Raw genomic sequence first — 24,687 nt, forward strand, 5'->3', positions numbered from 1 at the left:
TTTTGTTTGTTTGACTGTACAAAGAGCAATAAAAACATCCCACACTCGGCAGAGCGCTTGGCACGCCCGGGTCAGAGCAGCCCCTCCTGTGGGTACAGATCTGAGTTTGTCAGCTCTGCCGGGCACGGCCGCGTACAGACAGATGCATTGGCGAGTTGCAATCCAAGGATAGTGCACGAGAAGAAATGAAAGGCAGATGCGAGAGTGCTTGTGTGCGACGCTCAGAGGCCTCAGCGCCCCCGAGGTGCTGGCTCAGTCCCACCAGGAGCCGGGGACAGCCCGGCTCTGGCAGAAAGTGGTGCGGGAGCCCTGCGGCACTGCGGGCACTGTGCGGGGCGGGACAGCCCGGGGACAGCGCGGGGACAGTGTGGGGACTGCCCGGGGACAGCGCGGGGACTGCCCGGGGACAGTGCGGGGACAGCGCGGAGACTGCCCGGGGACAGTGCGGGGACAGCCCGGGGACAGCGCGGGGACAGCGCGGAGACTGCCCGGGGACTGCCCGGGGACAGCCCGGGGACAGCGCGGGGACAGCCCGGGGACAGCGCGGGGACAGTGCGGGGACTGCCCGGGAACAGCCCGAGGACAGCGCGGGGACAGCCTGGCCCTCGCGGGGATGGGGACAGGCGTGGGACACGGCACATTCCTGCTGCGGAGGGGAAGGAGCAGTGTGGAGCCCAGCGGGGTCGGGTGCGATGGACGGGTGGGAAGAGATGGGGCAGAGCGGGGAGGGCAGAGCTGTCCCCATCCCTGGGGCCTGATGGCATTGCTGGGATGGCACCTGCACGGGGACGTGTCAAAGGTGTCCCTTCTCTGCACGGGGACGTGTCAAAGGTGTCCCTTCTCTGCACGGGGACACTGCACAGGTGTCCCTCCTCTGCACAGGGACGTGTCACAGGTGTCCCTTCTCCCCTGGCAGTGCTGCTCGTGGGTGGCAGGACCTCCATCCCCTGCCCCAGGGCAGTGTCCCCTGTGGCTCTGGGCACTGTCCCCCTCCTGGCAGCCACAGGAGGAGAGAAGCTCAGGCCTGGTGCCACAGGGGACACTGCCCTGGGTCATTCCCTGCCTGCAGCCCGGTGCTGCAGCCAGCACAGCTCACCTGGCGGGTGAGGCAGGTGGCACAGGGGGCTGGGCACGCTGGCAGTGCATTGCCATGGCAGTTACAGTGTGCAGAGCTCTGCAGGGAGGCTGGAGGCGGCAGTCTCAGCATCGCAGGGTGACAGAGCTGTCCTAACTCTGGGCCTGCTGCTGTGCCCAGTCCTTCCCAGCAAGTGCCCAAAGGCTCCTCTCCCTTTCAGCAGCTCCTTGGCCCGAGCGGCCTCACCCCAGCACTCCCCACACCCCAGTCTGACACATCAGCAGGACATTTCCACCACAACCACCCTCCTCAAGAAGGAAAGGAGCACAAAAACATCAGCCCAGCACCTTGGGCTGAGATGCTCAGACCCAAAACCAGCCCGAGAGGCAGAAGGGTCCATCCCTCACACACCAAGGGCTGGTCACGGTTCCAAAACCCTGCACAGCTCCAGGACACTGGGGGGGTTCATGGCCTTGGCCTCTGACTTCTGAGCAGCTTGGGACAGTCCCTGAGGAGCAGGAGCTTGCAAGGAGGAGCCTGGCAGCTATTGGGATCCCTCAGGATGGGAACACCAGTGCCAGTGGCCCAGGCACAGCAGGAGCAGCTCGGGATGAGCCCTGACCCCAAGGGCACACTGCCGGCTCACATTTTCCACCGGGACAGAGAGCAGACAATGGGGCACGGGGCTGCCCAGACCCCTCTGTCTCTCCTGGCACCCCCTGCTCCAGCCCCTCTGTGTGTGGGGGCTGCGCAGATCCCCCCTCACCCGCCCCAGCCTGTCCCCAGCACCTCCTCACCACACTGGCACAACCCAGAGCAGGGCACGGGCCGGTGCCAGCTCAGCCTCAGGGCCCTCAGCCCCTCTCCCCAGCCCTGCCCAGCCCAGCCAGGCTCCAGGGACCTCCTGTCTGCGCCCTGCCCCAGGCTGGGGTGGGTGTTGGCATGGAAGGAGGGATGCTCCGGGGACACAGAAATCCTTGCTCTGGAAGCACATCAAGAGGGTCACACTGTACAGGGGGCAGGAGGGAGGGGCGGGCAGGGGGCCTTTACTTGGTGCCCTCGTCGGGGTTGCCTTCACCATCCGTCTTCCCTTCCTCCTCCGTCTTCTGGTCGTCCGTGTTGAGCCTCTGCTGCTTTTTCCGGCGCACGCATTTCACCACCATCAGCACCAGGATCACCACGGCCAGGAAGCCGCCCACGGAGGCGCCCACGATCACGGCCACCGTCGAGTCGTGCTTGGGGGGCTCTGGGGACACAGGGACGGGCTCAGGGTGTGGAGGGAAGCCATGGGGCAGAGCGGGGAGGGCGCAGCTGTCCCGCATCCCTGAGGCCCGATGGCATTGCCGGGATGGCACCTGCACAGGGATGCTGCAAAGTGTCCCTTCTCTGCACAGGGACCCTGCAAAGTGTCCCTTGTCTGCACAGGGACACGGGGGCACCCACAGGGACGTACAGAGAAGGGACACCCACGCAGCATCGCTGTGTAGGTGCCACGCTGGGCTCTGCCAGCATCCTGCCCCCATGGGTGCCCCCGGCGCCGGGCACCACTGACCTTGGGTGAGCACCTTGAGGCTGATCTTGCCGTGGCCCCGGTGCCGGTCCGGGGGGTTCAGCACGTAGCAGTTGTAGGTGCCCTCGTCCTCCAGCTGCACGTTCTTGAGGGTGAAGGACACGTCGTACTTGGCGGGGTTGCCGGTGAACTCCACGCGGTTCCCGAAGCGATCCAGCTGCTTGTTCATGATCTTGGTGCGGAACTGCAGGAACTGGGCAGCCGTGGGGACAGCGGGTGAGGCAGCACCCCACGGGCTCATTTCCCAGCCAGGCACCCCCTCCCTGCATGCAAGAAACCCCCAGGAACACCCCCAGCACATCCCCAGCGAGACTCACCAGCTCCTCCGAGCAGTTACTGCACTCCTGGTACGTCCAGTTGAGGGAAAACTGCTTGTTCTCCACCTTGTAGCAGGAGTTGAAGGTGCAGGAGAGCTTCACAGAGGAGCCGTTCAGGGCGTTGATGATGGGGGGGGCCATGACCTCCATGCCCATCCTCGGGGGCGCTGCCAATGCAGATGGATTCGGGGGGTGTCACAGGCAGCCACCCTGGCAGCTGAGCTGCCACCCTGTCCCCACGCTGCCCTGTCTGCACAGAGCTCTGCCTGGGGCCTGGCATCGCCTTCCAGGCACATGCACACACTCTGCATCCAGCCAGGAGCGGAATTTCCCTGCCCAGCAGGAGCAAGGGGAGCGGCCCTGGGACGGACAGGCAGAGCATTGCCCCTGCTCTGCAAGGGCTGGTGACCCTCCTGCGCCCCCCGGTGCTGCCGGCAGGCCAGCCCTGCTCCCGGCCGTCCCCCGGGGCTGCGCTGCCGCTGCGGGATCGATGGCGCTGGGCGAGGCTGCGGCGTCAGCAGCGGGGCCGGCGCCACACGCAAACCACGGCTGAGCTCATCACATCGCATTGCCGGCAGGACACGGCTCCGGCAGCAGCGCCGGCACCTGCCAGGGCCGCCCCCGGGCTCCCCGGGGAGCGCAGGTGATGCTTTCCCTGCCACGAGAGGATTCTCCAGCTGGGAATGACCAGAGCGAGCTCCAGGTCTCTGCTGGGGGAACGAGGCAGTCCCTGACCCCTGGTCCTGCTGAGAGAGAGGGGCTGTACCTGGTGCAGGGCAGGGCTCACCTGGGGAGGGGCAGGGATGGGGCTCTGTGCCCTGCTCCCTCCTCCACTGCTCCCTGCAGCTCCCCTGTGCAGCCCCCAAGCATCCAGCACTGTCCCCAGGCTGGGCAGGGGACAGGCTCCTGTGCAGCCCCCAAGCATCCAGCACTGACCCAGGCTGGACAGGGGACAGGCTCCTGTGCAGCCCCCAAGCATCCAGCACTGTCCCCAGGCTGGGCAGGGGACAGGCTCCTGTGCAGCCCCCAAGCATCCAGCAGTGTCCCCAGGCTGGGCAGGGGACAGGCTCCTGTGCAGCCCAGCTGGCTGCAAACACCAGGCCAGGCCCTGAGAGGCACGGGGACACGGGCACAGCGAGCCCGGGGAGGGGACAGCGTGTCCTGGGGGCCGTGACACCCTGCAGGGCCACTGCCAGCAGGCGCTTCAGTGATCACCTCACCTCTCCCCTTGGGCTGCTGCTCTTTGCTCTCAGCGCTTCCTGCCGAGGCCAAGCTGGGCGCAGGTCAGGGCTGCTCCGGCTGCTCCGCCTGCAAGCAGGGCAGGAAAGGGGCCAGGCTCTGCAGCAGGGACAGGAGCCGTGCCCGGGCTGCAGGCACAGCTGGGCTGGGCAGCTCCCGCTGCCAGCTGGGAGCCGGCAGCAGCCTCAGGCTCCCGGGGCTGAGCGGTGCCCTCGGGTATGGCCAAACCGGGGGATGGCTCCTGGCTGGGCTGGCAGCCACGGGGACATCCCCATCCAGCCCCAGAGGGCTCAGGGACACAGGGATGGCTGTGTGGGGATGGGTCACAGCACCCGAGGCAGGAGGAAGTGTCCCAGTGTCACAGCCTTGCTGCCCCACGGCAGCCTCCACCTTTGGTGCGTCCAAGGAAGCCTTGCAGGGATGAGAGAGGAGCCGGGAGCTGGCCTGTCCCAGCAGGAGCGGCTGGAGGGGATCCCTGCAGGGAATCGTTGTGGGGTGCCCCTCACAGGGTGCCCTGTGTGCCTGCGGGAGCTGACCTGGCCTTGTCCTCTGTGCTCCCCAGGGCTCTACAGAGGATGAGGCGCCGCCAGCAGCAAACCTGCCACCCCCCAGGCAGGGACATCACGGCCTGGCAGGACATAGGGGCACCCAGGTGGCTCTGAACCTTGCCACTGAGCCCTGGGGGACAACAGAGGTGGGGGAAGAACCCCCAAAACCCTCGGGACCATCCAGGCCGTGCCCTGCAGCGCTGCGCTGGCTCCCAGTGCTCCCAGTGCTGCACCCGGGCTGGGGGGGGACAAACAGCAGCGTCCGCAGCAGCCCTGGCCGGGTGTTGTACCCTCCTTTCCAGGCTCTGTCCTGGGGGACAGGCAGCCCGACAGGAGCTTGGGGACAGCCGTCAGAGGAGCGGAGCATTCCCCTTCCCGGCCGGCAGCGATCGATGCTGACACAGCGCTGCTGCTGCTGCTGCTGCTGCTGAGGCCGCGGGGCACGCACGGAGCCGGCCCCAGCACGGCCACCGGGAGGGGGACACACACAGACACCGCCACAAGGCAGCACAGGGCAGCACAGCCCGCCTGGCAGCACCCAAAGGACAGCAGAGCCCACCTGGCAGCACCCAAAGGACAGCACAAGGCAGCACCCAAAGGACAGCAGAGCCCACCTGCAAGAACCCAAAGGACAGCACAGCACGCCTGGCAGCACCCAAAGGACAGCACAAGGCAGCGCCCAAAGGACAGCAGAGCCCACCTGCAAGAACCCAAAGGACAGCAGAGCCCACCTGGCAGCACCCAAAGGACAGCACAGCCCACCTGGCAGACCCCAAGGGACAGCACAAGGCAGCCCAGCACCTTCCCAGCCCTGTCCCCGCTGCAGCCTGCTCCCCCGCCCGCCATGCCAGGGCTGTGTGCTCCCGGGATGCAGGGCGTTTTCAGGAGGAGATGCAGTGGCACCAGAGCCCCCACCCTGCCCAAAAGCAGGTCACCGTGGCTGGTGGCTCTCTGCACCTCCGTGCCCGTCCCTGCTGGCACACACGGGGCAGGGCTCCTGGCAGGGCACGGGTGTCTCCCCGGCTGGGCACATGCAAGGGGGCTCAAGCCGACACTTACCCAGCGAGAGGAGCAAGGTGAGGCCGGCGAGGAGCAGGGTGGGCTGCGGGAGCCAGCCTTCCGGGCCCATTGTGGCGGACGTTAGTGTGCGGAGAGGACGTGGTGTTGGTGTGGGTGGTGGAGGAGGTGGAGGTGCTTTTTCGAACGCCCGGGTTATTTGCAGGTGACATAGAACATTAGAGCCGCTTTCTCCCCACAGCCCAATATGGCTGGAGCGGCGCTGGGGCGAAAAAAAGCAGTAAATGCTGTGGTTGGTGGATTGCAGCCGCCGGAGTGGGAGGGCGGAAAAATTTTCCCCTGAACTGCAGGCACAGACAGCTCCTGGCGCTGCCGGCCCCATGCCCCGTGCCGGGCTGGGGCACACGGGGGGTTCCCGAGCCCCGCGTGGGGTGGGGACACTCGGGTGTGTCCCCCGTGCCCCGCTGGAGGCCGGCAGCCGGCCCTGCTGGCACCATCCACGGCAGCACTTTGATTCTGCAGAGCCCAGCGGGGCCCAGGAGGGTTGGAAATGCCCTCCTGGAGGCTGGCAGGGAGCTGAGGGGCTGCCCGAGGCTGGCACAGCACAGGGCCCCGAGCAGCCCAGGCAGGATGCCCCAGGTGGGCTGCAGCAGGTGGGGGTGCTCCTGCTCACCTGCCCGCTCCTGGAGCGCTGCATCGCTGCCCAGGGCCGCCAGACTGCTGGGGCTGCTTCCCCTTCTCCAGCAGCCTCTTCTCCCGGGATAACAGCTCTCTTTTCCTGGGATAACAGCTCTCTTTTCCTGGGATAACAGCTCTCCTGTCCCGGGATAACAGCTCTCTTTATCTGGGATAACAGCTCTCTTTTCCTGGGATAACAGCTCTCTTTATCTGGGATAACAGCTCTCTTTTCCCGGGATAACAGCTCTCTTTTCCTGGGATAACAGCTCTCCTGTCCCGGGATAACAGCTCTCCTCTCCCGGGATAACAGCTCTCTTTATCTGGGATAACAGCTCTCCTGTCCCGGGATAACAGCTCTCCTGTCCTGGGATAACAGCTCTCTTTATCTGGGATAACAGCTCTCCTGTCCCGGGATAACAGCTCTCTTTTCCTGGGATAACAGCTCTCTTTTCCTGGGATAACAGCTCTCCTGTCCCAGGATAACAGCTCTCCTGTCCTGGGATAACAGCTCTCCTGTCCCGGGATAACAGCTCTCTTTTCCCGGGATAACAGCTCTCTTTTCCCAGGATAACAGCTCTCCTGTCCCGGGATAACAGCTCTCCTGTCCCGGGATAACAGCTCTCTTTTCCCAGGATAACAGCTCTCTTTTCCCGGGATAACAGCTCTCTTTTCCCGGGATAACAGCTCTCCTCCTATCCCGGGATAACAGCTCTCTTTTCCCAGGATAACAGCTCTCTTTTCCCGGGATAACAGCTCTATTTTCCCAGGATAACAGCTCTCCTGTCCCGGGATAACAGCTCTCCTGTCCCGGGATAACAGCTCTCTTTTCCCAGGATAACAGCTCTCCTCTCCCAGCCCCAGGACGGGGAGGCTCTGCCCAGCAGCAACAGGGCAGGAGAAACTCTTTGGTCCCTTTTGCACACCAAGGAAACCTTTGGGCCCCACACCCGGGTTCCACTGCAGGGATGGGGGCAGGAGGACAAGGAGGGACCTCCTGGGGCCCAGAGGGGCAGTGACAGCGCTGCTCGGGCCCCGGGACACGGGGACAGCATCCCTGGGGACAGCGGGGAGGGATGCCCCGGGGCCAGGGCGCAGCAGAGCCGGAGAGGCAGGAGGGATGCGGAGGGCAGGGATGGAGAGGGCAGGGATGGAGAGGGGAGGGATGGAGAGGGCAGGGATGGAGAGGACAGGGATGCAGAGGGCAGGGATGCAGAGGGGAGGGATGCAGAGGGCAGGGATGCAGAGGGCAGGGATGGAGAGGGCAGGGAGGCAGAGGGCAGGGATGCAGAGGGGAGGGATGGAGAGGGCAGGGATGCAGAGGGGAGGGAGGCAGAGGGCAGGGATGGAGAGGGGAGGGATGCAGAGGGCAGGGATGGAGAGGGGAGGGATGCAGAGGGCAGGGATGGGGAGGGGAGGGATGCAGAGGGCAGGGATGCAGAGGGCAGGGATGGAGAGGACAGGGATGCAGAGGGCAGGGAGGCAGAGGGCAGGGATGGAGAGGACAGGGATGCAGAGGACAGGGAGGCAGAGGGGCGAATGCAGAGGGGAGGGATGCAGAGGACAGGGAGGCAGGGGGGCTCTGCTGCCCGACCACAGCCAGCACAGCCGGGAGAGGAGGCACGGCAGTGCCCCAGCAGCTCGCCCAGCAAACACTGCACACACAGCACTCTGCCACCCATCCCGGGCAGGCAAAGCCCTCTCCGCTCTGCTGCCACGACCCTGCAAAGGCGCCGTGCCATGCCCCGAGCCCCCAGAGCCAGCTGCGAGGGCTGGCTGCTCCCAGATCCCGTCCCGCCGCTGCCTGCGGGAAAACAGAGCCGGGAGTCAACGAGAACCAAGGAGCGCAGCGCGGCGCTGCAGTGAGCGGCAGCGGTGGGAGGTGGAGGGTCCCGGCTCCCTCCGCACCTGGAGGTGTCAAACATCTATAGATAGCGCCCGGCACCCGAGATAGCGCCCGGCACCCAGAGATAGCGCGGGAGCAGCGCCAGCGCCCGCCCAGCCGCTGCCCCGGGGTTGAGGGGCGGCCGGGCTCCCCCTGCCCATCACCGGCTGCTCCCCATGGCCAGGGACACACGGGGGGACCCCACTGCCCCCGGGCTCTGTCCCGCTCCCCTCGGTGCCCGTGCTGCTGCCAGGGACCCCGTTTGTGCCCCGTTTGGCTTTGCTCCCGCCCGGTGCCCCGTGCCAGGCTGCACACGGGTTCAGGGGCTGCCGGGCCCCGGGCCAGGCAGGTTTTGGCACACTTGGACATCACACGCTCAGGCTGGAGGTAAAACGAAGACAGCATCAGGGAAGACTCCCTGAGATTTATTATGTACAGAAAAACGCGGTGACAGCTCCTGCTGCCTCTGCCCCTCGGGGATGCTCACCCTGGGCCGGGATCAGAGCCGGAGCGTGAGGCTGTGCCCACTCTCTGGAGTCCCAAGAGCCACAGGGACAGGTGTCCCCTGGTGCCCTGCACACAGCTGGGGTGGGCCGTGCCCAGCAGTGCCCTGGCACGGGGCACACAGCGGTGTGGCACCAGTTCTCAGTCCTCACAGGGACAAGGGTGTGTCGGGCACACCTGGAACGGGGCTGCATCCACAGCACAGCTACTTCTGCTGCTCTGGGGGCTGGGGAGGTGCCTCCTCCGGCCTGCTGAGGGGCTCCTGGCCCTGCCCATGCCCCTGGGTGCCCTCTGCCATCCACTCTGACGGGATGGCTCTCTTGGCCAGCTCCACATAGACGCCGTTGTCGCGGCAGTGAGACGGGTGCTGCGGGAGCAAGGGACAGGGTGTGAGCCTCACCACGGGTGCCAGGGGGGTTTGGGGGTGTGGGATGCTGGGCTCTGGCACAGGCAGTGATGCCCTGGGTGCCACGGCCCCGGTAAGGGGGGCAGTGAGTGGTGTGGGGGTCCCAGCACGCCTGCTGAGCTCCTCACCATGGTTATGTACGTGTCCTCAGCTCTCCTCTTCTTCTTCGCCTCCTGCTCAGCCTTGGGCACCTCAGCCCCGGGGATGGAGGTGTAAATTGCTTCCTGCGAGGGGCAGATCAGGCTGTCTGGGTCTGAGCGGACCCCAAACACCCAGGTTTGCCCAGACACAGGGCAAGCTGCACGAGCCATGGCTGGAGCTGGCAGCACACGGCCCCGGGTGCCTGGGCAGGGTGGGATCCCCTCCCTGGCCTCCCCAGCCGCGAAACCCCTCCAGCCTCTCTCTCACCTCTACTTTGCCCTTGTTGGTGCTGTTGCCCATCCTCTCCAGGGCCGAGACGGTCGCAAACCTCGAGGGAAGGCAGCAGCAGTGTCACCCCCAGCCTGGAGCATCGCCCGCTCCTCCCGTCCCTCCCTCCCTCCCTCTGCCGGGACACCGACACCCCTCAGCACACCCCCGGGCCGGGCTGTCCGTGCTGCTGGCACGGCCCAGGAGGTTTGGGAGCGAGGGGACACACACGGTGACACTAGATGGCAGCAGGAGGCTGGCACCCCACACCTGGGCAGCTGAACCCTCACACCTGCGGGCACCAGGGAGGGCTGCAGGGAGCTGCTTCCTCACCCCTCCTAAACCCAGAGCGGCGTTTTTACCTCTTCCTCACGCACAGCCCGGCCAGGAACGCCACCACCACGGCCACGCAGCCACAGCCCACCACGGCCGGCCAGAACCCGGAGTCCCTCGGGGGCGCCGCATCCTCGGCACCTGCGGGGGGACACCGAGGAGGGGATGGATGGCACCGGGGGACACCGAGGAGGGGATGGATGGCACCGGGGGGACGCCGAGGAGGGGATGGATGGCACGGGGGGACACCGAGGAGGGGATGGACGGCACGGGGGGACACTGAGGGGGGGATGGATGGCACCGGGGGGACACCGAGGAGGGGATGGATGGCACCGGGGGGACACTGAGGGGGGGATGGATGGCACCGGGGGGATGGCACCGAGGGGGGGATGGATGGCACCGGGGGACACCGAGGAGGGGATGGAAGGCACCGGGGGGACACCGAGGGGGGGATGGATGGCACCGGGGGACACCGAGGGGGGGATGGACGGCACGGGGGGACCCCAGAGCCGGGGATGGCACCCCAGGGATCCCCAGAGCCGGGGCAGCCCCGGGAGCATCGCGCACCTCTGGGCACCGCGGGGCTGACGAGCAGCACCGTGCGGCTCCTGAAGACGCTGCTGGCCTCCAGCAGGCGCAGCTCGCACTCGTAGGTGCCGCTGTCGTTGAGGCGCAGGTCCTGCAGCAGGATGGAGCCGTCCCAGCCGGACATGTTCCCCCGCCACTGCGCCCGCTGCTTGAAGCGGCCCGCGGGGACGCCGTGGTTGCTGTAGTAAAAAAACACCATCTCCTCCTGCCGGGGCAGGGCAGGGTGGCAGGGACAGCTTGTCAGGTGCCTGCTCCTCCTCAGGGGCTCTCAGTTCACTCTGTCTCCCTGTCCTGTGGTCTGTTCTGGGAGACTCTCAGGGAAAGTCCCAGGATGCTGCTCCCCCTCTGCTGCAGGAGCTGCCCCCGCACAGGGACCCTTCTTCCTCTCACGGAAACTTCCTCTCCTCATGGCCTGGTGGCAGGAGGATGGGTTCACCCACGGCCTCTCTGGGGCTACTTCCCCACGGCTGCATCCTCATGGCTGCATCCCCACATCCTCTCCATGACTGCTTCCCCACGGCTGCATCCCCACATCCTCCCCATGGCTGCATCCCCACGGCTGCATCCCCACAACCTCCCCACGGCTGCATCCCCACGGCTGCATCCCCACATCCTCCCCACGGCTGCATCCCCACATCCTCCCCACGGCTGCCTCGCCCTCCTCTGCCACCATCCCCGTGTCCCCTGTTGTCCCCGCCCTGTCCTGACCCACCTGCGTGCCAGCTCCTGCCCTGTACAGCCAGTCCACTTTGTGCAGGGTCCATCCCGCGCTGTCGGGGTCCAGGAAGAGGCACTGCAGCAGCACGGAGTCCCCGGCCCTAGCTCGGAGCTGGGGCTCCGTGAACACCCCTGCAGCCCCCGAGCATCGCCCTGCCAGGGACAGGGAGAGCAGCATGAGCCCGGGCAGGAGGGCCAGCTGCAGCCCGCCTGTGCCCATGGCTGTGTGCCGTGCAGGGCAGCCCAGAGGCCCGGCCCGTGCCCCAGCGCTGCTCCGGGATGTGCGGTGTGGGGCAGAGCATCCTCCCGCCGCCACACCGAGGGCTGCAGCCGGTGATGCGGCCGAAGGGGAGACGGGAGGCTCGGCCCCTGCCCTCCTGAGGCTCGGCCCCTGCCCTCCTCGCCTCGGAGCCACAGCCTGCAGCTCCTGCATGACTCACTGCCTGGGAGAACCTGCGCTGCTCCCATCTCCGCCAGGCCAGCGGCGATTCCAGCGCTTCACACGAATTTCAGTTCCTCCCTCACTGCCCATTTGGCTTCCTTCCCCTTTGCTCACAGGCTCCAGACCTGGGCTTGTGCTTGTCTGGCCACGTAACCGCAGCTTGGGGTTCCCAGGGCGGCCGGACAGTGGGAAAACAGCAAAGCAGGGGAACATGAGAGGCACAGGGCTGACAGCAACGCGAGGCAGCTGCGGCTGCAGGCAGGAAGGGCATTAAAGGTCTCCGAGCTGAAGTTCTGCGAAACGAGCGCGGCAGAAAATGTCGCTGGAGCTCGGCAGCCCCACCTGGCCCAGCCTGCAGAGCCCTGCACTGCAAGGGGAGGCTGAGGCTCTGTTTGCCGAGAGCTGATTCAGCCCAGGAGCTGCTCAGACAGGCAGGCTCATCCTCTGCGCCCAGCCTGTCCACAAGCACAGAGGGCTGGGCCCTGGCCGAGCACCAAGTGTTTGTCTGAAACCTGGAAATAATGAATGCAAAGTGCTGCAGCTCCCCAAACAAGTCCTGTCGGTCTTGACCAGCTGAGGAGCTGCAAATGACAAACATTTGCCAGCGGAGAGGACCTAGGGAGCTGCCTGCCTCGAGCAGAGCCAAAATACCTTGGGAACCTCTCCCTGTATTTAGAGCTGGTGAAGAAGCAGTTCTGCTTCTTTCAAAGCCTTGGAGGCTCAGTGCAGGCTCAATGCAGATCCAGGGATGGCAGAGCAGTCTGCAGGCTGTTTACAGGGGAGGTCAGCACACACAGGGCCAGGGAGGCACCCAGGAGAGGAGCAGCCCCCCAGGAGGAGAGACACTGACGGGTCTGAGAGCAAAGGCAGAGGGGAAAGCAGAGGGGAATAAAACTTGGAGCTTACCCAGCCATGTCAGCAGCAGGGCCAGGCTCAGCAACACCTTCATCTCCCTCTGCAAGGAACAGCACAGGTGACACCTGGGGCAGGACACCAAGGGCTGGCAGCCAGCTCAGGGTCAGAGGAAGGCTCTGGGAGGCTGGAAATGAGCACAGCACAGAGGCAGAGACAGGGCTCTGGTTTGGGGGACCACTCTGAGCCTGGAAAGGAGGAGCGAGCCTGGGGAGAGGGCTCAGCCCCTTCATCTCTTCACCTAATCAAGTCACGAATCTTTCCGGTGGTTTGGGGGTCGAGCTCTGACATCTGAGCTGAGATGTTCACAGCCCTTTACTGTGGTCATCACAGAAGCTGAGTCCTAAACCAAGAGCTCCTGCTCCAGATCCAACCCTTGCCCTGGGTGCTGTCTCTGCTCCAGCTGCACCTGCTCCACATCTCAGAACAAAGCTGATTTCTCCTTTCTGCAGGCCTGTCCTGCAGCCCAGGGAAGGACTGGCTGCCACCCCAGGAGGTGCCAGGCAGTGTCCCAAGGGAGGCAGGGTCAGCACCCTGCTCCCTGTCCCTGCTCCATGACTCCCAGCTCTGGCCCCTCGTTTGAGGCTGAGTGGTTCCTGAGAGCAGCCCTCCTGCCCCGAGAGCCCTCACGTGAAGCTGCAGCACTTTGGGGCTGCCATTACCAGCAGGTATTTTTCAATACTGCAGCAAAAATGAAATAGAAATAGAAATAGAAAGACAAGAGCTGAATCATCTCTGGCATTTTGGTGGCTTCTCTCTTTTTGCTCCACTGTGCAAGGCTGAGGCTCTCCAGGCCAGCCTCAGCCAGGGATTCCAGACCCAGACCCTTGGATCAGTTCTAGGCTGAGAAAATCACTCTAGCTTTGTACCTTCATCACCCCGCCCTTTCCACAAACAAAAACTCCTGAGAAGTGGCAGCAAGCCTTCTGGAACCCTGTGCCATCTGCCTCTCCTAACACAGGACCCCTCTGGGGCTGGCTCTATGCGTGGTTTGCTGTGCTCTGTGCAGCTCTGCCATGGTGACACCCTTGGCTGCACAGCCGACCCACGAACACAGCTCCTGCTCAGCCCCAAGCCCTCAGCACAGCCAGGACAGAGCCAAACCTGCAGAGCTGCACCCCCTGCAGCAGCCAGGACAGCAGCCAGCTCAAACCCAGTCCTGTTCCACTGCAGAAAACTGAGATTTCTGTGCCCAGAACCTCCCAAAGCTCTGGGGCTCTGGGCGGTGTTTGCCAGCGGGTCCTTGCTGGGTTTATTGCCCTGGTTTTGAGGAGGATTCATTGCCCTGGATTCTGGTCCTTTGCTGGGTTTATTGCCCTGGTTTCTGGTCCTTTGCTGGGTTCATTGCCCTGGTTTAGTGCAGGATTTCTGCTCCTGGCTGGGAACACACATAACACATTTCTGCAGGGTGTCCCCTGTGACACACAGCAGTGAGAGGGTGCTGGGAGGCACCAGCTGGAGCCAGCACCCACTCACCAGGCTGCTCTGAGTGTGCCAGTGCTGACACATCCAAATCAGGCTGGGGGAAAAGGGGCACAGCCAGCACGTGGCATCCACATCCCCTGCCTTTGCACATGGCACTTCTGCTCCCCTGGTTCTCTTCTCACGAAAAACAAATGAAAAAGAACCATCCAGAAATAAATACCACAGCAAAAATTACTCACCTAGAGTGGCCTGGAAAGGTCAGCTCGTCTTGCACGTTCCGCAGCAGCTGATTCAGTGTCTGAACCCGGAGTATCTGAACCAGTTGCTAAATCATCTCGAGGTTGCATATGCAGGATGTTTCTTGGCAGGTTGGGTTTGATGGTCACTTTTACACAACAAAAAGCAGAACAAGAAATCAGGATGTGCAACAGAGAGGGGAAACCAAGTGCAGATGCATCTGTCCCCGAGGGGTGACGGGGCAGCTCCAGGAGGCACCTGACAGGAGAGCTGGGGCTCAGGCCAAGGCGAGGGACCGGCCTGACCAGTCCCAATGACCAGTCCAGGACACAGAGGTTCCTGGCACACCCCCTGTGCTCTGTCCTGCGTTGTTTGGGGCCCAGAGCCGCTCAGAGAGCTGTCACTGCTGGATGCTGTCCCAGTGAGGCAGCAGCACTGGTGACAGGGGTGTGCCCTCCTCCTGGGGCTGCCAGGGCTCTGAACCTGCCTGGCACGGCGTGGGCAGCTGCCTCCTCCTGAGACACACACCAGGCACAGATTGGCCTCTGCTGCAAACCCCCCGGCCACTTTGAAAAACCCTTTTCATCCTTCCTCTTTCTGTGAAACACCAGAGCAGCTCCTGCTCCCCATTCCAGCATCCCATTGTTCTCAATTCCAGCATCCCACTGCTCCCCAGTCCAGCATCCCCTCCCTCCATTCCAGCATCCCCTCCCTCCATTCCAGCATCCCCTCCTTCCATTCCAGCATCCCCTCCCTCCATTCCAGCATCCCCTCCTTCCATTCCAGCAACCCCTCTCCCCATTCCAGCATCCCCTCCTTCCATTCCAGCATCCCCTCCCTCCATTCCAGTATCCCCATTCCCCATCCCAGTATCCCCATTCCAGTATCCCCTCTCCCCATCCCAGTATCCCCATTCCAGTATCTCCTCTCCCCATTCCAGCATCCCCATTCCCCATCCCAGTATCTCCTCTCCCCATCCCAGTATCCCCATTCCAGTATCCCCTCTCCCCATTCCCCATCCCAGTATCCCCTCTCCCCATTCCAGCATCCCCTCTCTCTATTCCAGTATCAGTGCCTTCCATGGCACACTGTTGCAATAAAGCAGTCAAAAACTCAGTTTTTAATGCAGAAAAGCCCCTTCTTTACTCACAAAACTCATTTTTTTCACAGACTTTGTGTTCAGTTCCAATTGGCAGCAGTTTTCCTTGCTGCATTCATTATTTCCCTGCTATATACATTATTGGTTAGTAAGTGGCATTTTACCTTTCCATCAAATCTCTCTATTCTTGCGTTGTTTACATATTTTGCTCACTGATCCTCACAGGACAAATTTCTTGTTGTTACAAGTGCAGCCTGTTTTCCTTACTAGAATAGATTGTTTGGGTAACTTATGAGAACTTACAAGCAACTGCACTGAGGAGTATCAGGCCAGCCGATTCGCCCGATTTTAGGTAATTTAGCTGGGAATTTAGGCCTGATTTCAGGTAATTTAGCTGGAAATTTAGGCCTGATTTTCTAAGGCCTTTCTTTTCTGTCTCCTTGTCTGCATCAGCACACCAAGACATTCCCATATGGGCGGCAGAGGAGGAGAAAGCTCAGCAGCACGCACAGCTCCAGGGTGGCAGCTCAGCTTTGCAGCAGCAACACTTGCCCAGGATGCAGCAGACTCCTGGCCAAGGAGGCACAGCTGAAATGCAGCATTTTGCAGCAAAAAGGAGCCTCTGGCTCCCCAGGGGAAGTCGTGAGTGCTGAGAGGGGAACAGCAAAGCCACTTCCCCAGGCTCTGTGATCCCAGCAGCCTTTCCCAGGGAAGGTTTGGCTGACAGAGATGCTGTGTCGCCAGGGAGCACAAACACTTGAAATATTGCTGTGTAGGAGAGAGGGGGGATATGTTTTTATCTGGAGCACAGATCTACAGCTGACCTACTTCTCAGGGACAGCCTCACCGCACCTGAAAGCTGCGGCCAGCACAGATGCTCAAGGGGGGGACTTGTCCTCTTTAGGGTTAAACCTGCTCCCTACAAACCTTCGCCCATCACCAAGTGACAATTTTTACACCTCAGGATGGCAGTTTTATGGGTTCAGCTGTATTTAGCCAAATAAACAGACCCACAGCCCAGAATGGAGTAATGGAATTTATTGGTAATTGCACAGCAAAATCAGCAGTAAACCTGGAGCACGTCTGTAAAAGGAGATTATTTGAGTGATACAGAAAGAAAGCAGCTTTTTAGGGATTGAGTGAATGAATCCCACTGCTGCCTGCCATTCATGGTGGACAAGGCTGGTGAAAGAGGAAATGCCCTTCACCACCAAGGGGAAGTAATTGCTTCACAATTAACCATTTCCCTAAAGCAGGTCCCAGAAGAAGGGAGGAAGAAAACAACTACTGCAACCAGAACATTCCTTTGGCAGTGCTTGAGTCCATGGCTGAGGTAGATGGGGTTGTGTGTCCCCAGAAACAGAGTCCCCATTTGCATTTCTGATTTCAAAAAAGAAGAAAATAAAATTGTTTTCTATGAATTGTGCTTCGCTTCTACAGGTAGAAGGAGCAGTACCCAGTGGTGCAGCTGAATAATAAAAAATACTTCAAAAGCAGTAGGTTCTCTTCACTCCAGCACAGAGGATGCCAGGTATCACTTCATCAAACTGCTGTGAGTCAGCATGCTCCAAAAATCCTGAGAACAAACCTTGGCAGTGCCCAGAGAGCTGGAGCAGCCTTTACTTCAAAAAGCTGGATTTCCAGGGCTCAGGAAAAGAGGGATGCCACCAAAAAACCAAACCAATGAACCAAAGCTTGCAGGAAAACCAAGGCACATTGGCACTGTGGGCACTGAGGCTTCTCTGGGCCCCGCAGATCCGAGGGCGAGAGATTTTCTTTTCCCCAATAAATTAGAAAGATTTTTAGAACACCATTATTTTGTGTTTAAATGGAAGTGAGTTATCCCATCAGCATTATTTCTCCAATCCACTGAGAGCAGAGAACGTCCTTCAGTCTGCACTGGTCACCCAGCAGCCTCTGGAAGGGTCTAACCAAGATTTTCAGTGCTCTAATTTTGGTCTTTTTGCACAGCTTTGGTCAGTAGGGATCTTCCTCATCCGTGTCCTAGACGGGGAACAAGGAGAGAAACTGAGATTATGTGTGAAGAAAATGAACCAAGCCATGAGCTCCGCCAAAGGCTGAGCCTGGCTGGGCTTCTGAAATGCTTCCCAAAAATCCTGCTGTGCTTGAGCAGGCCAGGGGACCTGGAAAACCACTGCTATAAATTATAAATATAAATATAAATATAAATATAAATATAAATATAAATATAAATATAAATATAAATATAAATATAAATATAAATATAAATATAAATATAAATAATATAAATACTGAATCTGTTTGACTTCTCCCAGACACAACCATCATGCTATAACCCACATGAAATGTATTTTAGGAGAAGCAGCAGCTAAAGATGAAGCAGAAAGTGCAGCAGGGCCCTGCAGACAGCCCTGAGCAGCACCAATTATTGGTTTTCAGCCACTTTTAGAAGCCCCTGGTTGCTGTAACCACAGCAGGTTCGATGGTGTCCCACAGGCAGCTCTGCAGCTCTGAGCTCACCCAACAGCTCAGCTCTGCAAGGCCAATCTCACTGACACCCATTGCAATCTAAAGGGATTTTCCATTGGCTTTGCAATTTTGTCTGGTCACATACGGAGCATGAAAAAGCACATTGGAGGAACTCCAAACACGCAGAATTGTTAAAGTGAGAGGGCAGCATTCCCAGAGACCTGATCAGATAAATATTTCAGAGATAAATATTTCAGCATCAGACAGCAAAGGATCAAACCCGGCAGAGCGCTGCCATGAAAGCAGCAGGATTTTATCATTGCAATTCCACTCCTCCCCAGGGACGAGAGGACAGTTTTCAACTTTGAACATCTCCCATGTCCTGACAGCATTTCCTCTGGGGCTGGGGGTCCATCCTTCCCCATCTCTCCTGCTGGCACCGCCCTGATTCCAGAACATCACCTGAACAGCGCTCCCACCTCTGGCCCGAGGCGTTTCCTGCTTCCCCCTCCTCTCCAAACCCTCGCTCCCAACAGCACAGCTCAGTGCCTGCCGTGCCTAATGCAGAACTGTAAATATTTTATGTCCAACTTACATAATTGCCTGTTTCTCATCCTGTATCTCATAGAAACCATCAGCACACGCCTGTCTGAAGGCTTGGGCATTTAGGGCAGTTTAAAATCACTGGCATTAGGAGAGTGGATCAAACAACACGTATTTAAAGCCTCCTTAACTCACGTCCTGAGCGTGTGCAGGAGAGGCACAGGTGCCCCAGAGGGAAATGAGCTCTGCAGGACACACAGACAATGAAAGCCCTCTCCAATCGGGCATTACCCTGGAATGTGGCTCCCATTCCAGAGAGCAGGACTCACACACAACGAGGGCGGCAGGTGGCAAAAGCACTCCGGGGCTGGAGCACAGGCACCTCAATGACAGGAGCTGCTGCCGGGCTGGCCAGGGGAGCAGCAGGATTAGAAGGCAGCCAGCACTTCGGAGAGCACCACAAACCAAAAGCAGAAACAAACAAACCAACCGCCAGGGTTTAGCCATGCTCTGCTGGGGCGAAAAGGAGGCGAAAGGAGGAAGAAAACACAGAGGGCTGAGGGTCGCAGCCTGCCTTCCCTGTCACGGACATCTTCTCATTAAAAATCTTTCCTTGGGATTTTTCCTCCTGAGAGGCTGAGAGGCCTCAGGGACAAATTGTAAACAATGGTTATCTGCTGCTGTGGAATGCAACAGGTGCATCTGGGATTGGTCTCATGTGGTTGTTTCTAATTAATGGCCAATCACAGACAGCTGGCTTGGACTCTCTGAGCCTCAAACCTTTGTTATCGTTCTTTGTTTTTCTATTCTTAGCTTAGCTTGCCTTCTGAGATGAAACTTTTTTCTTCTACTCTTTAGTGTAGTTTTAATGTAATATATATAATAAAATAATAAATCAAGCCTTCTGAAACATGGAGCCAAATTCTCGTCTCTTCCCTCAACCTGAGACCCCTGTGAGCACGGTCACACCTGCCCAGCACAGCACTGCCAGCCCCAAACTGCTCCTGCAGAGCCCCCAGAGAGCCCCCACGGCAGCTGCCACTGCACCCCTGATCTGCCATCTCCAAATGACAGCTTTGATTCCATCGAGTCCAGAAAAATCAGTTTGATGGGTCTCAGGAGGGCTCCCCCAGCAGCACAGCCAGCAGCTCTCACTCTGAGGAGCCTTTGGGACAGCCTGGACACCCAGAGGTGTTGGGACACTCTGCCTGCTGCTCTCAGCGCCTCATTGGAGCACCCAGATCGGCAAAACCGCAGTGAAAACAGCAATTTTCACTTACCACGCAGTTCATGCACCACTCCTTGAGCTTCCCCCCGCAGCCAGCCCTGTCTGGGTGCTCAGGCCTGCAGAAAAGCACAGCATCAGGCTGGACCTCCCCCCAGACACCCCAGTGCCACCCCTGGACTGGGAATTCTGGTGGTACCACACGGCGCTGAAGGGTTTTCGTGGTGAGGAAAAGCCTTTAAGTCAGCTCAGCAAAGCCAAAAGGACTGAAAGCTGCCAGATGCCTCATTTTGAAGGTGAAATGAAAACAAAAAATGAAAACAAAGGTTGCTTTTTGACTGGCAAATCTTACACCACCAATCAAACCATTAAAGGACTGCAGTAAAACAAAATCATTTTGCAAGGAGTTCAGCAGAAGGGAGCTCAGTCTCCAAGGCTCCTTCAGCACCCGGCAGCCCTGCTCAGCCCACCACAGCTGGCATGATTGGGTTTGATTCGCTGTTATAGGGACTTCACCCCAAAACGCAGCACACAAATCTCTCACGCAAAACATCCTGCTGACTCAGGCTCAGATAAACCTCATTACAGAAGTGAAATATGTCTGAGCCCAACGTTCCTCAGCTCCACGGCTCTGCTCACACGAATGGCAGCACAAGGGGGTGTGCAGCACACAGGGGATGTGCAGCACAAGGGGGTGTGCAGCACACAGGGGGTGTGCAGCACTGGGTCTGGGGTCTGTGCAGCACTGGTCTGTGCAGCACACTGGGTCTGTGCTCCAGCTCAGGGATTTCCCAGGGCTCTCTGCCTGCTGGGTGAGCAGCACATCCCAGTGACTGAGCTGCACTGGAGGACAGTGGGGAAATCATCCCTCGTGCGTGAGCCAACACCCCAAAGTGGAAATACAGGCTCCAGCCTGCAGCCAGGACTTACTCATCAGACACTTCAATGGAGGATTTCTTGTAGCCATATTTTCCTTTCTCCTTCAGCAGCCGGAATTTCCTCCCCATCCTCACCAGCAGCAGGACGACCACAAGGGCAGAAGGGAGGAACACCAGGATGGAGAGCAGAGCTGCTGAGCTCAGCTGGAAGGCCAGGCCTGGAACACAGCGAGGCGTGGTGTGGCTGAGCCCTGGGACAAACCCCAGCCAGGGCACAGCCTGGTGGCCCTTCCATGTGGGACACGGGGCTGGCAGGCTGGGAACAGCCTGTCCCCATGTCTGCAGGGCTCCTGTCCCCAAACCTGCAGTCCCCACATCTGCAGGGCTCCTGTCCCCAAATCTGAGGTACCCAAATCTGTGAGGCTCCTGTCCCCAAATCTGTGGGGTTCCTGTCCCCAAACCTGTGGGACTCCTGTCCCGAGACCTGCAGTCCCCAAACCTGTGGTCCCCAAACCCACAAGGTTCCTGTCCCCAAACCTGAGGTCCCCAAATCCATGGGGCTCCTGTCCCCACACCTGCGAGGTTCCTGACCCCAAACCCTGGGGCTCCTGTCCCCAAACTCTGGGGCTCCTGACCCCAAACCTGAGGTCCCCAAACCCTGGGGCTCCTGTCCCCAAACCTGAGGTCCCCAAACCCTGGGGCTCCTGTCCCCAAACCCTGGGGCTCCTGTCCCCAAACCCTGGGGCTCCTGACCCCCAGCCCAGCCCAGGCTCAGGGCTCAGGAGCTGCAGAGGAAGGCACGGCACAGTTCTATCAGCACGCTGAGCTGGGAATTTGGGGCAGGGCTGGCACGCAGGGCAGATGAGGAAATTGGTGCTGACAATCAGCGCTTGTGATGTGGGGATTATTTTTAGGCCAGCGTTTCCTCAATGTTTAACTTGTTCTGCCGCAATTTGCGGAGGCTGAGACTCCTGAACAAAGGGACGCTTTTGATTTCTGCTGTCACCACAGCTCCCCCCCGGTCCCTTCCTGCCCCAAATCAATTCAGCAAAGCAATCAAATCTCAAAGCACTGAGCTCAGAGAGCGGGGCTGGGGCAGCCCCTGCTGAAACTCCAGCGTGGAAGTCCAGGGAGCATTTCCCACGTGATGCTCGGGATTCCAGGATCCCACAAAGCCACTTTTGTCACGGGGGTGAGGCCAAAGCCAGGGCAGGGAGCCTTACCCCGCTCTGTCACCAGCAGCACGGTCTGGGGGATGTTGTGATAAACATCTGGAGGGTTCTTCACGCTGCAGATGAATGTCCCGTTGTCACTGAGCTCTGGGCTTTGGATGGCGATGGAGGCGTCGCCGTTGGCGACGTTCCCGACCCAGATGATCCTGTCCTTGAACCTCCCCGCTGTTGTGGGGTGTGGGACGGAGCGATAGTGGAAAATCTGCGAGGGGGGAAAGGCAGGAATTATGGCAACAGAGCACTCGTGCAAGAAAGCAGAGCGAACTGCTTCTGCATTGCAAAAATAGGAATAATGTCACACTAAGAAGTCAGGAAGAATATTTCCTATATAAGAGAAATAAAGCCACCAACTGAATCTTTACAGCCATCCTGCGCAGTGCAGCACTTGTGACAACCCCCTACATTTATCTACTTTATCATTTTTATGCCATTTTGTATTTACCTGGGATATTTTCTTCCCCCCAGAGAACACCAAAGGAATTTTCCAGGGGGAACAAGGCAACAACGAGAGTCCCAAACTGCAAAGTGAGGCGGCAGCGCAGCAAAGCAAACAGAAAATTCTGATTTTGGCCCTGTTCCACCTACTGTCTCCATCTGGCCCCCAGCGAGGGGCCGGTAGGTCCAGTCCACCAGCAGGCTCTCGGTGATGGGGGAGCTGGATCTGAAGGAGCATTTCAGCAGCGCTTGCTCGCCCACAAAAGCTCGGACTTTAGGATTGACTTTAATTTCCAGGGAGAGAGCATTGCAGACACCTGGTGGAACGGGAACAAAAGGAGGGATTCATTTTGTGCTACATGTGAGGTGTTGAATTGTCCCAAAAATACCGACACGTGTGCAGAACTAAAGCGCAGCTGTGACTCCCTCCCCAGCACTGAAATTTGCAGGACAGCAGAAATCTCCCCTGCCCTGTTCTCCGTGGGTCTGGAACCGGCCCCAGATGAGGAACGGGGCAGCACCACCAGGAATGTTCGGATTTGGCGACAAGGAGCTGAGAAATGGAATCAGCGAGGTCTCTGAGGAGTCACCAAGCACCAGCTTTAGGGACTTGGAGCAGTTCTGCCCTGCGGTTCTGGCCACAGCGCCTGGATTTCACACGCACCGGGTCAAAAGTCTCCCCACAGCTCCAAAGCTTTCGGTTCCCGTTCCCAGGGTGCGCGGCCGCCTCTGCCCCGTTCAACCCCGGCCGTTCCCGAGCCTCGCCCTGCCCCGGGTCGGCTCTTCCCGAGCTTCCCGGCTCCTCCAGAGTACCGGGACCAGCCTGCCCGACCCTTCCACCGCCCCGGGACGGCTCTTCCCGAGTTTCTCTGCTCCTCCAGAGTACCGGGACCGCCCTGCCCGAGCCTTCCACCGCCCCGGGACGGCTCTTCCCGAGCTTCCCGGCTCCTCCAGAGTACCGGGACCAGCCTGCCCGACCCTTCCAGAGTACCGGGACGGCTCTTCCCGAGCTTCCCGGCTCCTCCAGAGTACCGGGACCGCCCTGCCCGAGCCTCCCCTGCCCCCGGAGCCGCATCCCGAGCGCTCCCGGCCCGGTTCCAGCGCGGGACCCCCCGAGCACCGCCGCTCCCGTCCCGTCCCAGCCCGGAGTCCCCCGGTACCGAGCAGCAGCAGAGCCCCCCGCGGGAGGAGGAGGAGGAGGAGGCGGCCGCCGGGCCCCGCCGCCCCTGGGCGCCGCATCCCGGCAGGGCTCAGCCCCGGAACATGGCGCTCACCTGGCGCAGGTGAGGGCGGGGCAGCCCCGAAATGGCCGCGGCGCCTGGGTAGCTCTGGGTACACCTGGGTGGGACACCTGGGCACACCTGGGAACACCTGGGAATGCCATAGCACACCTGGGCACACCTGGGAACACCTGGGAATACCTGGGAATGCCGTAGCACACCTGGGTACACCTGGATACACCTGGGAACACCTGGGAATGCCGTAGCACACCTGGGCACACCTGGATACACCTGGGAACACCTGGGCACACCTGGGAATGCTATAGCACACCTGGATACACCTGGATACACCTGGGAATGCCATAGCACACCTGGGCACACCTGGATACACCTGGGAACACCTGGGAATGCCATAGCACACCTGGGCACACCTGGGAATGCTATAGCACACCTGGGCACACCTGGGAATGCCATAGCACACCTGGGTACACCTGGATGGAACACCTGGGTGGGAACACCTGGGTGGGAACACCTGCGTGGCCCTGCTGGGAAAGGTGCAGCGCAGCCACCGTGTTTGTCCCCAGATCCCCAAGTGGCTCCTGTCACTGTCACCGCCAGCCTGCTTACTGAGCTTTGGTTTTTTGGGTGCCACACAATGAGGAATGTGTCGGGATTACATTATTTAGTCAGGATGTTCCTCACTGTGGGATCTTTGTATATTTTCAAGCACAATCAGCAAAAAAGAGAGACCTAATCAGGGGAACAGAACAGCCACATCCCTCAGCCAAGGACACCCTGGAACTGACAAGTTTTAGGGACGTAATAAATCAATATGCTGATGTGTGTCTGTGTTGCTAACCTCCGTCCTATACCTGAGGCTTGTATATCCTGGAGCTGAACTATCTTGGTTATAATACCAAAAATCACACGTACAGGCCAAAAAGAGCCCGGCCAGGTGAAGAGCCTGCCCTGAGCAGGGGTAGGAGTTGGCTGGGGTGACATAACTTGTATGGGAATTAATAACCCATTGTAAGAGAAAGGCTGGACTTGGAGAGTTACTAACTCTGAATTCTGTGCACAAACAATGCTGGTAAAAGTCCAGTGGATGTGCTGGATTTGTGGGACACCACCAAGCACCCACCCAGGCCTGGGCTCTTCTGAAGGTATTTCATTCTCCCTGAAGTATTTAATTATTGGTTTGTTGCACACAGGGTAACAAATCCAATTTTGGGGACAAACAGTGCAAATCTGCTCATCTGAGGTGTGAGGGTCCCCAGGTCACAGCCCCCCTCCACACCAGCCCAGC

The 24,687-nt window shown here is 59.9% G+C and overlaps 3 protein-coding genes across 4 annotated transcripts; all 3 read right to left on the reverse strand.

Annotated features, from left to right (window-relative positions):
- Positions 1-460: 460 nt before the first annotated feature.
- Positions 461-6,039, reverse strand: SCN2B (sodium voltage-gated channel beta subunit 2). 2 transcript variants are annotated; one of them, XM_063178364.1, is made up of 4 exons: positions 4,183-5,347; positions 2,963-3,129; positions 2,628-2,838; positions 461-2,321 (listed from the first exon to the last, which is right to left on the reverse strand). In XM_063178364.1, the coding sequence occupies exons 2-4, from the start codon at positions 3,116-3,118 to the stop codon at positions 2,122-2,124; spliced, it is 567 nt and encodes a 188-aa protein (XP_063034434.1). In that variant the 5' UTR covers positions 3,119-3,129; positions 4,183-5,347; the 3' UTR covers positions 461-2,121. The 2 variants fall into 2 exon arrangements, with proteins under 2 accessions (XP_063034434.1, XP_063034433.1); XM_063178363.1 differs by lacking the exon at positions 4,183-5,347 and adding an exon at positions 5,809-6,039 and having other exon boundaries at positions 462-2,321.
- A 2,675-nt stretch (positions 6,040-8,714) lies between these two features.
- On the reverse strand, positions 8,715-14,513 carry LOC134430545 (junctional adhesion molecule-like). Its single transcript, XM_063178301.1, has 7 exons — positions 12,631-14,513; positions 11,278-11,435; positions 10,545-10,770; positions 10,007-10,118; positions 9,645-9,705; positions 9,365-9,460; positions 8,715-9,197 (listed from the first exon to the last, which is right to left on the reverse strand). The coding sequence occupies exons 1-7, from the start codon at positions 12,671-12,673 to the stop codon at positions 9,036-9,038; spliced, it is 858 nt and encodes a 285-aa protein (XP_063034371.1). The 5' UTR covers positions 12,674-14,513; the 3' UTR covers positions 8,715-9,035.
- A 1,907-nt stretch (positions 14,514-16,420) lies between these two features.
- Positions 16,421-23,400, reverse strand: MPZL3 (myelin protein zero like 3). Its single transcript, XM_063178479.1, has 6 exons — positions 23,322-23,400; positions 22,312-22,478; positions 21,718-21,928; positions 20,547-20,712; positions 19,672-19,735; positions 16,421-17,401 (listed from the first exon to the last, which is right to left on the reverse strand). The coding sequence occupies exons 1-6, from the start codon at positions 23,398-23,400 to the stop codon at positions 17,375-17,377; spliced, it is 714 nt and encodes a 237-aa protein (XP_063034549.1). The 3' UTR covers positions 16,421-17,374.
- Positions 23,401-24,687: the final 1,287 nt, after the last annotated feature.

Source organism: Melospiza melodia, chromosome 29 (assembly GCF_035770615.1).
Source record: "Melospiza melodia melodia isolate bMelMel2 chromosome 29, bMelMel2.pri, whole genome shotgun sequence".
In the NCBI taxonomy this organism is placed as follows: Eukaryota; Metazoa; Chordata; class Aves; order Passeriformes; family Passerellidae; genus Melospiza; species Melospiza melodia.

What these genes read in the sequence shown, in the direction of transcription:
- SCN2B (XM_063178363.1), bottom strand. Translation starts at nt 5,878, where the DNA reads ATGGGCCCGGAAGGCTGGCTCCCGCAGCCCACCCTGCTCCTCGCCGGC. An exon ending in GTAACTGCTCGGAGGAGCTG is followed by an intron (nt 2,839 to 2,962) that starts GTGAGTCTCGCT and finishes ACGGCTGCCCAG; the next exon opens with TTCCTGCAGTTCCGCACCAA. An exon ending in CCTCAAGGTGCTCACCCAAG is followed by an intron (nt 2,322 to 2,627) that starts GTCAGTGGTGCC and finishes CTGTGTCCCCAG; the next exon opens with AGCCCCCCAAGCACGACTCG.
- LOC134430545 (XM_063178301.1), bottom strand. Translation starts at nt 12,673, where the DNA reads ATGAAGGTGTTGCTGAGCCTGGCCCTGCTGCTGACATGGCTGG. An exon ending in GGGCAGGAGCTGGCACGCAG is followed by an intron (nt 10,771 to 11,277) that starts GTGGGTCAGGAC and finishes CTGCCCCGGCAG; the next exon opens with GAGGAGATGGTGTTTTTTTA. An exon ending in AGGACACGTACATAACCATG is followed by an intron (nt 9,198 to 9,364) that starts GTGAGGAGCTCA and finishes TTGCTCCCGCAG; the next exon opens with CACCCGTCTCACTGCCGCGA.
- MPZL3 (XM_063178479.1), bottom strand. Translation starts at nt 23,400, where the DNA reads ATGCGGCGCCCAGGGGCGGCGGGGCCCGGCGGCCGCCTCCTCCTCCTC. An exon ending in CTGGGGGCCAGATGGAGACA is followed by an intron (nt 21,929 to 22,311) that starts GTAGGTGGAACA and finishes CCCCCCTCGCAG; the next exon opens with ATTTTCCACTATCGCTCCGT. An exon ending in AGTGGTGCATGAACTGCGTG is followed by an intron (nt 17,402 to 19,671) that starts GTAAGTGAAAAT and finishes TTCCCCGTCTAG; the next exon opens with GACACGGATGAGGAAGATCC.